This window comes from Ooceraea biroi, chromosome 9, assembly GCF_003672135.1.
Source record: "Ooceraea biroi isolate clonal line C1 chromosome 9, Obir_v5.4, whole genome shotgun sequence".
Lineage (NCBI taxonomy): Eukaryota > Metazoa > Arthropoda > Insecta > Hymenoptera > Formicidae > Ooceraea > Ooceraea biroi.
Window position 1 is genome coordinate 6,929,772 of NC_039514.1, and position 16,638 is coordinate 6,946,409.

General features: G+C 50.7%; 1 protein-coding gene across 1 annotated transcript; it reads left to right on the forward strand.

The window, feature by feature from the left end:
• Positions 1-66: 66 nt before the first annotated feature.
• Positions 67-726, forward strand: LOC113562613 (the record flags this gene model as incomplete). Its single annotated transcript, XM_026972455.1, has 1 exon — positions 67-726. A coding segment is annotated over one exon (351 nt), but the record flags the coding sequence as incomplete, so codon positions are not given.
• Positions 727-16,638: the final 15,912 nt, after the last annotated feature.

Sequence of the window (16,638 nt, forward strand, 5' to 3'; positions counted from 1 at the left end):
CTCTGTCTTTCTATCTCTCGCCTGGTCGGTTGCCCCCTCGCTCTCTCTCCACATCCCTCACTCTGACGCATTCCGTATCGATTACAGCACGGAGCCTGTAGCTGTGCACCCCTAAAGTACACGCACATCGACTTGTACGGACATCTCCCCGATCCTCATCATCTGCCGTACAGCGGCAATCCCGTCCTGGCAATGTCCTACTGTTACCTGATCCAAGGTAAGTGTCTGACACTGAGGAACGATCTTCCCTACGAGATGCAATACGTCTGCGAGCTCGACTGCAAACCCGTATGCGCGACGCCCTGCGGGCCCTGCGAGGTACCCTGCGATCCCTGCGCAACCCCCTGTCCACCGGTGGCGAAGTGCCCCGTTTGTCCGGGTGCCACGCGACCCTGCGAACGACGCCAGGCGCAGTAATCTACCTCCCCCTCCCGCCTCCGTGACCGCCTGCTTCCACCCCCAGTCGCCTAATTCGGAAACGATGTACCGGGGAGCCGTGTGTCAACCAAACGTCCGAAGAAAAACGAATTGAACCCTGCTTGACAATACGTCAAGTCGCGCGATACGTACGCGCGGTACTATAATACATACGAGGATTTATATGGGGACCATCGTCGCACGGCGAGCAGTTAATCTCGCCATCGATTTTGAGTCACTTTTTACACGGCCGTTTTGCTGGATATATTTTATGGTACGTTCTTTGCGAATAAAAAGTGTAATAAAGCATGTGATGGTGCAGAGTTATTTCTCGTCTCCCATTTGTTATGTAAAAAGAAGACCCAGCTCGAGTGAATTATTTGCATGTTTCGTGAAAGAGAAATGAGATTAGTTAATATTTAATACGGAATTTGTAGTGTCACATTTCAAGAATAGTCATAGTTATCAGTCGAGCTGAGGAGTACCAGAGGTGCTCAGTTTACCTGTGAAGCATCTGGTATCCGCAGACAGTAAATTCAGACGCATCGGATGCTGGTATACCTGAATACGTCAGGTACGTCAGGTAGCTGAGTATCTTACAACCGAAGCCAGGAATATATCTACGGTTGGTACGTCTGATGATATTTACAAAAGATATTATCGAAAATGAATAAATATTACCAGCAGCAAATACGTAGATTTATTAAATGTTTTATTTTAATTAATTTTTATTTTTCATTTTATAGAAGAATTTATCCGAATAAATTCAAATGCGTATTATTAAAAAGTAAATTAATATTACTATTTACTGAAATTTTCCTTTTATTAATTATTCCATTTGTTTTTATTTATTAATTATTTTAAGTACATTCTAATATTTTTTTCTTGTTAAAAAGATTGTATAAAATTCTGTCTATAGAAAAAATTGTCTTGATACTTGGAAAATATACCGATAATTTATCTGAATGATAAATTTGGCAGATTTATTTCAAATATATTACATCGCGATGTTTGATGACTCGAAAATAGTTTTAAATATCTAGGCCATTTTTAATTTTGTTTATCATTGCGCGTCCATCAACGGGAGAAATCGCATCCGACAAAGATTACAGAGTATGCTTTATAAGTCGGACTCGAACAGGGAAGAATGCCGTGGAAGGGAAACTTAATTACAGCCACGTCCTTTCTTAATTAAGAGAAAATGTTTGGCGTATCTCGCAGAGATTACTGCGAGCGAGGCAAACTTCCGTTTGCCTTGCCAGCGCGCCTGCTTTCTCACGATCGAAAGCCCGATCCAAAACTAATCTTGCCATCTTTTTGCAGGAATGCTCTGTCGTTTGAATGCATCAAACACATAGTAGCCACATGGTTCTCGTTATCTTGTTAAGAAAAGGTTCTTCAAATCTTTCTTGACTAGCAGCAATGCGAACAAACGGGCAAACGTGTCACTACAATAGTAACGTAGAATTGCGCAAATTACCTAAAAAGGAAAAATCCTTCAAAAAATTATCAGATTTAATATAATTTATGAAAAGGCTAACTAGCCTCAACAACAATCTAACATCAATTGTTTCGTCTTACGCACAAGTTTCAGATAAAAAAATACAGATCGCATAAATCATTTTATTCCAATGATTCCGCGTGTCAATGGTTTCGCAGAGCTCGAGTGCCCATCGTCATCCGAATCGCGTTGGCGGACATAAAACTCCGCAAGAAGCATCGCCCGGAAACGATAGCTTCGGAAGCAGGGGGAGAAAAGGGCACGAGAGATAGTAAAGGGGGGTCTCGCATGGGGGGCAGTAAACGCGTCGGCCAGGAGGCGACGGCATTATCAGCGCGGCCGAGGTACGCGGGGTACGAGTTGACATTGTTTGAAGAACTTGAAGGCAACGCGGCGCGGAGTCGCGCCGGTTGCAAGGAGTGAGGCGACGTAAGGTTCGCAAAGAGGTAATACACCGGTGACGGGGGGGCAGAAGGGCGTAGAGGGGTGAAGGAAGAGAGTGAGAGAGAGAGGAGGGGGTGGTAGGGGGCAGTGTGGCGGGTTCGACGGCCGGCTGGTGGCCCAGTGACCGGGACCGGTTCCCTCCGCGGTTCCTCCTTCCGCCTTCCTTGCAAACGCACAACTGCATCATCTCGACTCACCTCGCTTCGTCGTCCCTCTCCCCCCTCGCACCCCCACCCCCGTCCCCCGCAACCCCGTCGGTTCCCCTTGCCTCTCGTGCCTCTCTCGCGTGCTTCTCTTTCTCTCTTTCTCTTTCTCCCTCTTTTTCTCTCCTCCTCTTCCTTCTTCTCTTTCCTTCGTCCGTCAATCCGTCCCTCCGCTTCGCCTCCCTCTTCTTGGTCCGACTCTGTGCGCGCCTTCGCGCGCTTGCTTCTCTCTCATCTCGCGTTCGTCCGACCGGCCGACCATCCGCTTCTCCGTCTCCCTCTCTCTTTGTCTCTCCTCGTCCCGTCGTCATCATCATCCACCAGGTCTCTTCTCCTCTTTCGCACGAAAGCGTTGCCACACGCGCGAAACGGCCCACCGCCTCTTCATTCCTGCGCCGCTTCCCGCCGACACGACGCTCGCTTCTTCTCTTGCTCGCTCGCTCGCTCGGCCGCTCGCGCGTCGTTCTGCCACTCGCGTTCAGCTCGCGGTCCGTCTCTTCTCCACTGTCCTCTCTTTTCCTCTTTCTCACCTCGCGAAGCAGAGGTCATGCCGCGTATTCGCTTCTTCATTCTTCCTCCTCCTCTTCCTCCTCCGCCGCCGCGACTTCCCTCGACTGTCCCGTCGTCGTCCTTCTTCTTCTTCGTCGTCGTCGTCCTCTTCTTCTTCTTCTTTGTATATCTCGAAGTTCGTTCAGTGATCGGACCGGCAATACCTACGGGTGGACACGCAACTATTTATCCCACGCGACGACGTGGGCAGTCCGCGGGTAGGAAGGACGGGGCCCGAAGATGAACGGACGGACTGACGGACGGACGGATGGATAGACGCGCCAGTGGGACCGAGAGGAGCCGGAGGTGTATCAGTACGTATCGCTCCGGCGAAGCGAAGGGGGATCTTTAAATTCAGGATGGGCCTGGTCGGACACCTCAGCAGTCAAGGACTTGAAAGGAAAAGTAGTTCTATGTAGAGAAGGAAGAGAGAAAGAGAGGGAAAGAGAGAGAAGGATAGATTGAGAAAGAGAGAGAGAAGCGAGAGAAAGGGCCGGACGCAGAGATCGCGAGGGAAAGAGGAAGAGAGAAAGAGGAGGAGGACGCTGGGGGGAAGGAAGTGAAAGTACGACCGAGAGGCATGCGTTAACCCGGCGCATCCGAGATTTCGTGCTACCGTCTTTCTTCCGTCTTCTCGCCTTTCCCTCCCCCTCCTCGCCCGCAAAACCACCACCCGCCCGTCGTCCTGTCGTCCGCTTCTCTACCCTCCCGTTCGCGTTCACGCCTACGAGAGGGACCACACGGAGAGGATTACCCGCCGATAGGTACGCCGGGTTCGCACGTAACGAGCGGCACCCGGCGTGCGGAAGGATGCGCCTATACAATGTAGATAACCGGCTGTTACGCTCGCGGAAGGAAAGTGATTTTCCCAAGGTAGGGCGCACTGACCTACGAGACCGCCGCGATTTCCCGCGATTCCGATCGGTTTTTCCAGGGAGGGGCTCCTCTCGTTCGCCCGCTCGCGTGACGAGGCGGCGTTTCCTCGCGCGGAATGCAACAAGAGTCCTCCGAGGACGACGCGATACTTCCGAAAACGGTCCCGGCGTTCGCGATGCCTCCCGCAGGATTATTCGGGCAGCGTCTGGATGTCGCGTCAGAAACTCAGTCAAAGTGTCATTTAGAAAAGTAATTAGTCGAAGGAAACGGTTGCTCTCGTTCCAGAAGTACCACATAATTAGACGAAATTTGTCTGCGAGCGTTACATCGCGAGCGCGAAGTGTTCGCGTTGGTAGGCTCGCTAATCCCGCGTCCCAGCTGCACCGCATCGCCATTTATGATTAATTACGGCAGAAAACAGTAGTGGCATATCGGTCTTCTTTTTACCCGGCGATTAACCGTACCGATCGTGATCGTCCATCGCGCGTCCATCCCGATCCCGTTCCTTTGGCCTGCTTCTCCGAATGAAAAAGGTAATCAAAGAGCGCGAGCGACGCGGGTCCGTAAAGGAGGACGCCCGTTAGAAGGAGGATGTCGAAAATCCGTTGCCGCCGGAGGACGAAGGACAAAGCGACAAGGGCGGCAGCGGGGGAGGGGCCGGGTGAGAAGCGATGTAGGTGAGGAGAGACCGAAAAAAGAAGAAAATGGGCCGCCGTGGTCATTCGCGCCAAACTATTCTTGGGCAGCGTCGTAACGGTAACCCCGATGAGACCCAACTCACGAATATACCATGAGGCCCTTGTCCGATCGTCTCCGGACAGCTCCATCCAGCGATTCGCTCACCTCTCTGATATGGGCCGCGCGTTCGCTCATACTTCTGACCGCTCCTCACCCTTTACCTTGCTCCTTTTCTCTCTCTCTCTCTTTCCCTTCTGTCCCTCTCCCTCGCCTTTCGTAAAGTCAACATGCGGCGAATTGGGCTGCTTCACAGGACAGTCACGAGACCTCCCAACATTCTTGGGCCAAATGAAACGTGACGCGAATATGGTATGCGTCTCTCTTTCCTCTCTCGCTCCCTTTCTCTCTCCCGCTTCACTTGCATCTCCTCTCCTTCTCCTCTCCCGTGTCACATGTACACGCGTGTGTACCGTCGTGCATACACCGTCGCGTCGGCGTTCGCGGAAATTTGCTTGCTGATAATCGAACGTTGCTGCGAAAGGGGCGGCCACAGGGGCCGATAACGAGGATCGCGACAGGTGCCATTGATCTTGCACCAAGTCCCGATCAAAGTCACGTATGACCTGGCGCGGTTATCGACGTAGAAATCTATCAGCCTTCCTCTAAAGATGCACCGTGCACGCGTGCACTTTACGAATGTTTGGGATCCGCATTGTTCAACGAGCACTTCGTCTTTTCCCGGTGCCGCTTGAATTTGGAATCGAAGCAAACGCATTCGACATGATATGCAAAATCGTCGAGCATCGATAGGAATTTCCAAGCGCTTCCCAAAAAAAGAAAAAAAGAGAGAGGAAAAGAGAAGAAAAAGAAGATGAAAAGTCCGCGTCCGTCAGCGCTGATACGCGCGCTTAGATGACTTGTGCCTGGCTCATACTCGGAACGTGCTATTGACCTTTACGCTCAATGATTCTGCACGGGCTGCTATCGATTGTAAAGTAATTGACTGAATAAATTATCGTGATTCGTGATAGTACAAATTGCGAGATTGGCTGCGCGCGTCCGCGTCATCTGCGCTGCTGGACATCTAAAAACTTGCGTGAAACAAAGACCGACCGCCTCTTTATCTGATTTATCTGATCACAAATAAATTATCCTGGCGTTGTAATTGGAAAAGGGACTCTCGAGGAGTCGTACGAATCCGTCGCTAAATGTGTACCAAAAAGAAATTCACGTATTCGAGCACAGATATTCGCACGACACGTTGCGCGATCGAAATCGCGATCGAGGTTTCTCGAAGATTTTTTTCGAAGGAAATTGCATGGGTACGTCACAGTTGCGAGGAACGGATTCAGCATATGGCAGGGAAGACCCTTCTTCTTCATCGTCGCCGTGCTTGCTTCGGCCACGAGCGCGCAAAACGAAGACGTGATATATCCCTCTCCGATCCGTCGAGATAAAATCGCGCTCGTCTGAATATCGAAAATACCGCGTCATCTCGTCGAATGCTACATTACGTACAATGCACCGAACGCGGTGAATTATGCGGCAAATTATATTAATTGTTAATTCCGTGCGGGATTAAACTGAATTCCTCGATTTTGCGCATTGCGCGACGAGAAGAGGAGTATTACCTTCGGCTGACATAAATCGTTAACATTGCTGGGCTCACCGTGACTTTCCTTCTCGCCCGTCTTTTCAATGCAAATGTGGATGGATTTCAGGCATCTCTATCGTTCTCCGCCGTTCACTCGCCGCAACTCGAACCCGCCATCGATGCCCCCCGAGTTTTCAGTTGTGGGACTTTTCGCACGGATAGACGTAAGGGTGGCGCGGACACCGAAGAGAAAGAAGCTGAGAAACGAGAGGAATAATCACTCTGCTGGAAGAGGATAAGGCGGACTCGCGCATGTACGTATTAGTCTCGGTCCCGGGGGCTCCCCTAGTGGAGAATCGAAATAATCCACGCAACGTCACGAGATCGATCCCAACACCGGAAGCGGGAAGTTATTCAGAAGAAAGGGAAAATCCATCGAAACCTCCGACATCGACTTCGAGAAAAACCGTGATTCGTGACGTTCACAAATAGCGATCGGGCGTTATCGATCGCATCGGCGGACCGAGGTCAAACCCGATCGCAGGTCGCGGCAGGCAAAAGACCAGGTAAGGCAGGCCGAGCAAGGCAGCCCAGGCTGGCGGCAGCGTCGCGGACGATCGCTATCCGCGGATCGGCATTCTCAGAGAACAGCGGCAGAGTCCCGGCTGTCTGTCCGCGATGATTGCACGGGGCACGGCGCGGCCGAGAAAGAAGGTTAACAGATAGACGGAGAAAATAGAAAAGTCACGGGAGACGGGGGTTTCCTCCGCGCGAGTGCCGGCGGGGATGCGAGCGAGCGCACCTCGCCGCGCGCACGAACGCGCGAGAGGATCGCGCTTCTCTCGCTCGGAGCAGCGAGCGTTCGCTCGCGCGGCCGCGCAAGGAGGAACCGAAGAGGAAAACACGCTCCTCATCTCGTTTCCTCCCTTTCTGCGCCTCCACCGTCCGTCTGCCTTCCACCTACTGTCCCGTCCCGTCCCTCGCGCTTCCTCCCCGTGGGCCTTCCCTCCTGCCCCGGCCCCCTCGTTCCTCCGCCTCCCCCTGCCGCTCCTCGCGCGCGTTTCGCTCTCCTGCTCGCTCTGTGCAAAGCAAAGAGGAGCTGCCTTGGGTCGTTGGCCGCAACTCGCCGTGACCCAGTGCGAGCGCTAGGACATTGACTCTGCCATCGCCATCGCCATCCGCGATACCAACTTCCCCCCTCGTCCCCGTCTCCCGTGTCCTACCCCCTTCTCCCCATCCTCCTTCGCTCTTCCTCCTCTGTCCCCCCCTGACATGCCGCCGCCACCTCCACCTCCCCTCCCGCTACACGACCTCCCCCGCTCCCGTATCGCCTACCGATTCCACTATGCCTCGTTCGGTTTACACCGACGACTCGCACCCTCCTCCCCCCAACCCCCAATCACCCTCCTACTCCTCTCCTCCTCCTCGTTCGCCTCCTCTTTCTCCTGCGCTTCCTCTGGCTGTTCCTCCATCTTCCTCTCGTCTCCTCTTCTGTGTCGCTCTTTTTGCCCTTTTTATTCATTCGCTTCCTTCTTTACTATCCCATACCAGGACACCGCCACGATCGATTCGCACGATTCCCAGTCAAAAGAAGCGGGACGCCGGTGGTAGCGTGGCACGCCGGCTGCATCGGGCTGCATGCGCGCCGGCGACAATCACGTGCGCATCCGCATGCGAGTTCCGCGTGTAACGTCGTCGCATCGGGCCGCATCGGGGACCGGCATCGAGCACAAGTCCCCCCACGGTGTAAATTGGGCTCTATTTATGGCTAAGGTTCGCCGATGGGGTCGATCCGCGGTTGCGGTATGCGGACGGGCACAGGTGACGAAGGAGGAAGCAGCGAAAGAAACGCACGACCGGGTCCGAATTACTCGATACGAGTCCGAATTAAATATCAATCTTAATAGCTCTTTGGAGCGCCTCATCCAATAGTCAAAGAGAAATAAAAAGAGAGATTGTGCGTTTTGCGATCAAGAAGATAATCCGATTTTAATCGGAATCCTCAAACGATAAACGCCTCGTCTGTCTACTGCTGCTCACTTCGTTAAAAAAAAGGGAAGGATGCGGGGGACGCAATCCGCTCGCGGCCGATCGTGTTACACATCAGCTCGAATGAAACTTCCATTGCCGATTCCGGCCGCGGTCGTGTAACTTGCGATACGCGCGACGAGTTATTCGCGTCCCTCGCGGCGCCGGCGAGTGCTCTCGGCACTCAAGCCATCATCCTTAATTAGCTGGTCGCGGTGGCCGGTAAAACACCATGAAACGGCGTTTCATGAGGCGTCGGTCCGGTCGCCGGTGCCGGTGAACCTGTTAATGTTTCGATCGCCGGTAAATGCCGGTGAAACTTGAAATTTTCTCAAGGTGCTCGACGGCTCGACAATCCAGAAGTCGAAGCATGAGCAGGCTCGAGAGAGAGAGAGAGGCGGGACGGGGCGGCAAAGAGGGGGGATTGACCCCCGCGCCGGGTACGACTTGCAGTCAGCTGACTCGGGCAATCTCTCAGCTGAGGCGGCACATATCGGTGGGGCCTTCCTTCCTTGAGATATTTATCGGGCTCTCTGGCGTAACAACGTAACAGCGTGCCCGATCGCGATGACGCCCGTACCGAAATATCTCTGTCGTTGACCGGTAACTAATGTCCGAGCGACGAGTCCCTGACATTGGGCATTATCATAACCGGGCACTGGTATATCTGGCATCTCGAGGTATTAGACGATTACAGAGGCGCGGGTAATATATGACGAGGAGGTTGCTAAAAAACGGGGAGAAAGGGAATAGACTGCCCGGGGGGATTTACATATTATTTTGTAACGCGCGCGTCTGTCGCGTCTGCCGCGTCTTCCGTCTTTGGAAAATGAAAAACTCGCCGTTGAGTACGCTGAAGAGACAGTGTTTTACGTAATCGCGTTTATTTCCTGTTGCCGCTGAGCTTCCGCATCTCGCGGAAGTATTGCCAATTGCTAAAAAATGAGAGATTGCCGATTGTTCTTCGCGATCGTTACCAGTCATGGTTGCGTCTGAAGAGAGAGAAGAAATGCAGGTTCCCACGAGAGCGTTCCAGGGTATGCTTTCAAGAAGACGCAAAGTATATACTCAGCAAGACTTTCTATCTAACATTATTAAAATTAAAAAAGCAATTGTCGCCGGCGTCGCGGAATGATCTTCGTACTTCCGCGTGCAGGTGCAGGCGAAACCTATCTCGCGCACGGGAGACAATGATCTATCCTACGTCTCTATCTCCGCTCGAGGGGGGAAGTTCGAAGGCTCGTCTTCGAAACCTGATTTTCTCCGTTTCACTTTCACGATGCGCGGCGAGCGCAGCCCAGGCCGAGCCGAGCCAGTGTTAAACTTCCTCGTCGGCTCGTCGGAAGAAGACGCAGAGGAAGGTCGAGAAAGGGGAGGAGCAACAAAGAGCGGGTTGCTCTCTCATTGACGAAAATCTCCAGGAGGCGAAAGGAAAACGGGAGAAAAAGAGAAAACAGGAAAAAGGTGAGAATAAAGCATTAACAGGAAAGGTATGTCTCGTATCTATAGATAAAGGCATTTCGTCCCTTTTTTAACTGCTATTGTTCAAGCTTGAGCCCGGTGTTCGAACGGCACAGCCTTAATTGTTACCTCCGGCTGCGTTTGCTTCAATATTTAGGTCAACAAATGCTTGACAAAATGTCGTTCATCTCCGGAACTTCAAACAGACCAGAGACCGTTTGTCTCCTATTCAAATGTCAAACATTTCGCACAGCCGATTTCACTTTGCAAACATCTTTCTTCAGCCAGGCCAGGTCTTTATCTTTATTGCCGATCTATATATTTCAGCGGTCAATAGATCCTCGTGATCAATATATCAGTCGGTTCGACCACCAGTTAGCTCCGAGAACGAGAGCCAGCGTGGATGCCTAATCCGGTAACGCGCGTCGATTGCCTTCCTCCTCCTAGTTCAAGTGCGCTCGGGGGAAATCGGTGCTGGCTTGAATCGTACCAGGAAGCGAGCCGTCCAATTAGGCACCCGCCAACAGGAAGTCCTCCTGCTTTCCGATCGTAAAATATATCCCGTCCCGATAAGCGGCCCCGGCCGCGGTGTCCTAATGAGATGCACGGGGGAGATCTTCGGCTTTCGCGTCACGTTTCTCCATCCCCTTGCGCCGAGAAGCGCCCGCTCTCCCGCGATACCCCCGATACGACACCCCGCGCCCTCTCGCGCGCAGGAATTGTGGATTCCTGAGAGACGATGGACCCGGGATCGCTTATGGCTTCTTTTCCTCTTCGCCGTCAACATCTTTATTACGACGGCCAGTCCTATAATCGGTCCGGAACCAAGTCTTTTGAAATATTCCAAGGATATTTTCCGTTGGAAACGGACGCAATAAGCGATCACCTCGGTGGATCTCGGTCCTCCATGCCGCGCACCTCGAGGTCCGCTTCGCGTATATATTCGTGCCATGATGCATACCGTTACGCATTTTCGGTCGAAAAGGCGGAAAGAAAAAAAAGACGGGGGTGCACGGCGAAGGGACGGAGAAAGGGAGCAACGGGGTTGGAGAAAAGGAGCGTTTCAACGTTTTCTGACAAAAAATCGGTGCATCCTGTGCTCTGACCCTCGCGGTCCCTTTCGAGCGACTCTCTCGGTACTGTCCGTCCGGTCGGCCGACCGCTGATCGCTCGCTCGGAGCTGCAAGAGCATCGGTAAATGTTCTATCCGAGCGGCTCTCTCTCTCTGCCTTTCTTTTTCTTTCCTTCTCTCTTTTTTTTGACATCTCTTTTTGCGCCTCCCGTCCCGTCGTGTGCGTGTACGCGCGTTTTGTGCACTCTGTCCCGCTCACCCGCGTATTCGATTACGGGTGTCTCGTGTTACGGCATCGGGCGCGTGCAACGTTTGCACGCCGGACCGACAGCATCGACAGCCTCCTCTCTCCCTCCCCCCTTTCCCGGTATTGCATTTCAGACATTTTAATTCGGAGAGGACACCGCGACGCACATGCCCGGCACATCACGTGCCGGCGTCAATAAAATTCCGCAGGATACTCGACGAGGCAAATTCGTTTTCCTGAGCAGAGCGATTCATGGAGCACTGATAAATAGAGTGTATAAGGATTGGAGCGAGTTTTTGATTCACAAGATCCATTTTATTATGCATTTTATTTGACTGTGTTGTGTGAAAATTATATTCCATTACATCGAATCAGTAAACTTTCTTAATTTCTAATACAGTCAAAATGTCTAAAATGATTTTCTTTTCTTGCGTTTTGCCATCTAATATCGATATCTGTGTTTCTATATTTTTTCAAATTTCCATTTGAAGATTTTAGTAAGACAGATATATTTAATTACACAGATTTTAATGACAGTAGATCGCATAATAAATTGCGCTCATTTAAAGCATCGACGTAATCGCGCTTTATAAATCCTATGAGCAACATCGGTTCTTAAATATACATACATGCATACATTCATATAAGCGGACAGTCATAAATTGTCAGATATTCATTATCCTTTTATTCCGGTAGCGATAATCATGCGCGCGTTGTATACAAAGCCACGAAAAGTTTCAGTCATTCCGGCTGGACCACTGTTACGACTGATATACGATCTTTCATAATTTGTGCGGCAATAATTCACGAAAACTGCGATACATTCGGGATACGCGCGAGTAGGAGTCTATGGACTCGCGCGCAGCGAGCTCCTGCCTCGCGAGCGTGCCGGGGCGTCGGTCCTCGTAAAAGGCTTTTATGTGTTTGCGAACCGCCGAAAATAGCTACACAATCAGAACCGGTTTCGGTAGAATCTTTGCGATTTCCGTAGGACAACGCTGCGTCGGGCGGGCCGCACACGCTGCCGCGCTAATCGTCTGCGCGATGCAATTATTGCATCCATCCCCCGCGAGTCATCTCCCGAGAGATGAAATTATTCATTTCATCTCGGTCTCGCGAATTTCGGAATTCGGAAAATGCGCGGAGCGATTCTTCTGTCTGCGGAGAAATTCTGTGGAATCTCAAAGTCACGAGGGGTGAGCTTGGGTCCCTTCGAGCGAGCTTGCTTGCTTGCTTGCTTGTTTGCTTCAGCACGAGACAAGTGTAGTTAAAATGAGATTAAGGAAATTCGACGGTAAGAGCGGTCAAGCGACTACTCGTGTGTTAAGTACGTCTTTTCAGAATGTGCACACCTGTAGAATGTAACGCATTCGCCGCGGTAAAACACGCGGGGTTAACGACGTCATTAAAGCATGCGGTGAGTTTCGAGTAATCGCCGCTTCATCTCGCTCGTGACAGTGAGCGCATACATATGCGAGCGCACACTCGCGTATATTTTCATATTTGGTATTACAGCCTTATTAAAATACGCAAATTCTGTCCCGTAACACAACGAGTTGAGTTTCAAGTAGAGTTAACTTTGAGTCGTAGCCTGAAGAAAGGTCAACTGTTGAACTAGTCATAAAATGAAGCTTCAGAATTGTCTAATGTTTGAAAAACTGATAATTAAGCAATAATCGAAGCCATGGACTTTGAAATCGACTACTTGAAATACGACGGATATACACATAATGTAGCGGAACGAAATCGACGAATTTATTTCATGAATATTTATGGCGAAACGATACAAGTTTGATACTGCACTTCGCTCGGCCGGACTTGGCCGAGCTTCGCTTACTCGCGACGCGGATCGCGCGGGAAAATAGGCAGTCGCGAGTGGTAAAAGCCGCGGCAATCGCGAAATTTATCAACGCGTACGCGAGCACGATAATTACCGCGTGCATGAAGCTCTCTCACGCTCGATTGCCTCGAATAATGCGCAACGTTTCGCGAGGATCGTTCCGCAATATCTCCGAGGAATTGGCCCGCGATATCTCCGCGGAATCTGCTTCACGACGTCCGCACGTGTGCGCGGAGGTGATTTGCACGATCGATTTTGACGGATCTAGTTGAACAGAAGCAGAGATCATCCACGTCGCTATGAGTTCCAAGGTAATGGTAACGTGTCGTGTGATCGTCGCAGCATTCGTTCGCGTCATTCGAAACGCGAAAACGCGTGGCAAGTGCGTTGCGTTAATTAGCGAATTAGCGTAATAATAGTCTGACTCGCTTCTTATGCGGACGGTTGTGCGGAGTGCAATGGAGCATTCGTTGCACAAAGAACGTGGCGCCCCAATGGCGAGTTGGAGTTGAATTGTCCAACAAGAACAAGAACCGAACAAACTGTTCCGTGTCTCAAAAAATTCCCCAAGCAAAAATCGAGCGTGATGATTATGAGAAAGAAAAATAACGAGAAAAATCAGAAATAGGAATTATCGAGCCGCGGTTGCGTTCGAGACTTCCCGTCCGCCTCCCTCGAGAAAACTTCATCGGAGCGGATGTTAGCAGTTACGGTCAAGGACTCCGGCGACTCCGGATGAGTCTAGAGAACGGTCGTTAGCGTATCTGGGTCAAAAAGTCAATCCGTGGACGCGGAACGGGGCGGGGAAGCTTTTAAACACCTTCTCGGATTTCACGACGCACTCTGCACGCACCCTTTCCCTTCCCTCCATCCTCTTCGTCCTGCATACACCCCTGTGCGCCGCGCGCACGCGAACGAGAGCGTGAGTTATCCGCGCCGCGGTTCCGTCGGGGATCTCTCGCGTTGCCGAGGCCGCTTTTCGTCGTGCTCGCTAATTATTTGAATTGCAAATTCATTCGCGGGAGCCGAGAACGAAGCACCGCGTCCCGTTACTGGGGCATTAGGCTCCGCGACTCGAAAATTATATATGCGAGATGAGCAGCAAGCGTATAATGCTCGGGATTCCCGGGAATGCAAATGTTTGCGCAAATGAAACAGGGTTACACGTTATCGGCGCTCGCTGAATCCCTTGACTCCCGCGGCCGCAATTCGCTCGGCTCGCGGACCCGCTTCGCCCCTGTATTTTGCAGCTACCCTTAGTCGTATAATTCTCAAGACACCTTCCAATTTTAAATAACACTTTGTTGATGTGCAATTTGAAGAAGAACATTTTCGGAGAAAGAGGGAAGGAATTTTTTCATATAATGATTGTGGCGAGACGTTAAATTTGGAATGGGCGATCGGAAACACCGCTAGCGGGGGAAAGTGCCTGCAATTTAATTTGATTACGCAAGGCCGATGTTAGATGTGGAGATTGTCATGGATAATCAACAGGCAATATTCGTGCAAAACTGATATTTCACTGCATTGCGGAAGAACCTTCGCCGAGCCGAGCCTTTCACCGTGAAAAGATGAAGTCAATTTCCCAGTATGACGTAAGGCTAGAATACAATATCCTGTCTGTGATCTCTCTCTCTCTCTCTCTCTTTCTCGCGTTTGCAGCCTCGACGCGGATGGAACGCTACCTTCGTCGGGGGCGTCAAATCTGTAATGCGTAATTAGCAGCCTTGGAAGGAAGAAAATTCCTCGAATCAGAAAATTATGCAATCCCAGAAAATTGTATTTTTCCTGCGAAAGAAATTTTCTCTTTCAAGTTGACGGGTCCATTTCCCGCCTCGTCCGCATCACGTTTCAATTATTCATTCAGGCTCGGAGCGTTCCCGCGTCGAGATTTCATCCCCTTTCCTCCTTTCACATTACATAACGCATCAACGTATCAAACGCATGCACATAAATTTCGTGCAGCTCCTCTCCTGTGCCGTGATACCTAGCAGACAACGCGCGAATGCATAAACGATCGAGGTTAATAAGATTAATAATAATAAGAAAGCCGCATTCTTGCAAATGTGCTTCTATTAATAGCACGCAGGGGAGCGCGCGTACAGCACGAGAGAAAGGTAAATAAATTCGCGTACGCGCGCGCTCGCGCCGCCACTACTTTCCTCCATCGCCAAGGGTCATCAGAACCGACAGCCCTCTCTCCTCTTCGTCCTCCTCCTTCGGCTCTTCTTCCTTCTCTGCTTCTTTCTCCAACCCTTGGCGCTCCTCGTGTCGTCACGAGGCGCTCTGCCGGCCCGCAGCGCGCAGGTTACATAATTATTCTGGCCGTGCCTCGCAAGCGTTTCTTGGCCAATGGGACTGTGGTTCTATGGGACAGTGGACGGTGTCCCCATAGAAGCCACGCCTCGTGACCCAGACTCCCACATAACTGTTCTCGAAACATCATTGGCAGTCGGAATGAGAGTCGACGCGGCTCAGAAGGAAGAAAGTAGCGTTCGCGCGGCTGCGAGAGAGAGAAGGCGGCATGGGGAGAAAAAGAGAGAGACAGACACAGAGAGAGAGAGAGAGAGGGGTATAGGTGTGCATCACGTCGTCGCGCGCGTCCGCCGCACTTCTCTACTTATCGTAATTACAATGATAAAGATGCAACAAACCGGCGGCACGATTCCATCATTCCGTCATCGTACGGTACCCGAGCCGAGCGTATACGTTATTACCGTAAATATCGGAATCTGCAATAATGCGGCGATACACTCTGTGTATAACGCCGCGCGCAAGTAAACTGGAATTTATATTACCGTACGGCTATTATAGGCGACGCAACGGTAAACCCCGATATCGAACCGCGTGCAAGTTACTATGCAAATCGGATTGTAGCTTTATGAGGGCTCCGATACGCAAACCCCGCGTTTCCTTGATCGTACATCAGATAGGTAATGTATGTCCCCCTTCAGTAGTCAACGGTAGCTCGATCGTGCATTGATCTTCCTCTGCAGTTTTATACTCGTATTTATGTAAGTACGTATTATATCATTATGTTATGTCTCTTCGATTCCATTGATTGGAGTTGTCGTTACTGCGGCGTTAATAAATTCCCAAGTGGCGAAATATACGATTCAGCTACTTCAATATAATAATAAATATAATTGATTAAATATAGTGATTAATAATAATTTGATACACTTGTGTAAATGTTCTGCCAATTATTTAACATTAATTGACGAGCTGTACGCGTGCGTGATTCTTTATAATGTTGAACGTTTTATAAATGTGTCACTCGAAGTAGAAATCGATGGAGCAACATGTGGCAAATGTCGATATTACGAAGAAGAATGTGATCCGAGCGTGTATTTTACGCTCGTAAAAGTGTCTCTTGGGACGTGCGAAGCACTCGAGTAGCAGTGCCAAGTGGCCGGTTTAATGGCACGTCCGAGGTGTGTCCGCGGCGATTCAAGGTCCGTGATATGCTGCCGCGATTCTGTTATCACTTCCCAAGCAACAGTCGCTCCCATTGTCCGTCTGGCGATATTTCTCCGACCGCGTACCTACACGTGTGTGCCATTGAAATATCATTTTTCCATGGCCAGACGCGTCCCATCGAACGCCAATTCGAGCACCGCACGAGCGATTTTATTTTTTAATTCTTTGGAAACAAATGTGGCTTCGATGCTGCATTTAGTGATTTATTACAAAATGCTTTAACAGTAACGCTTAAATAAAATAATAAA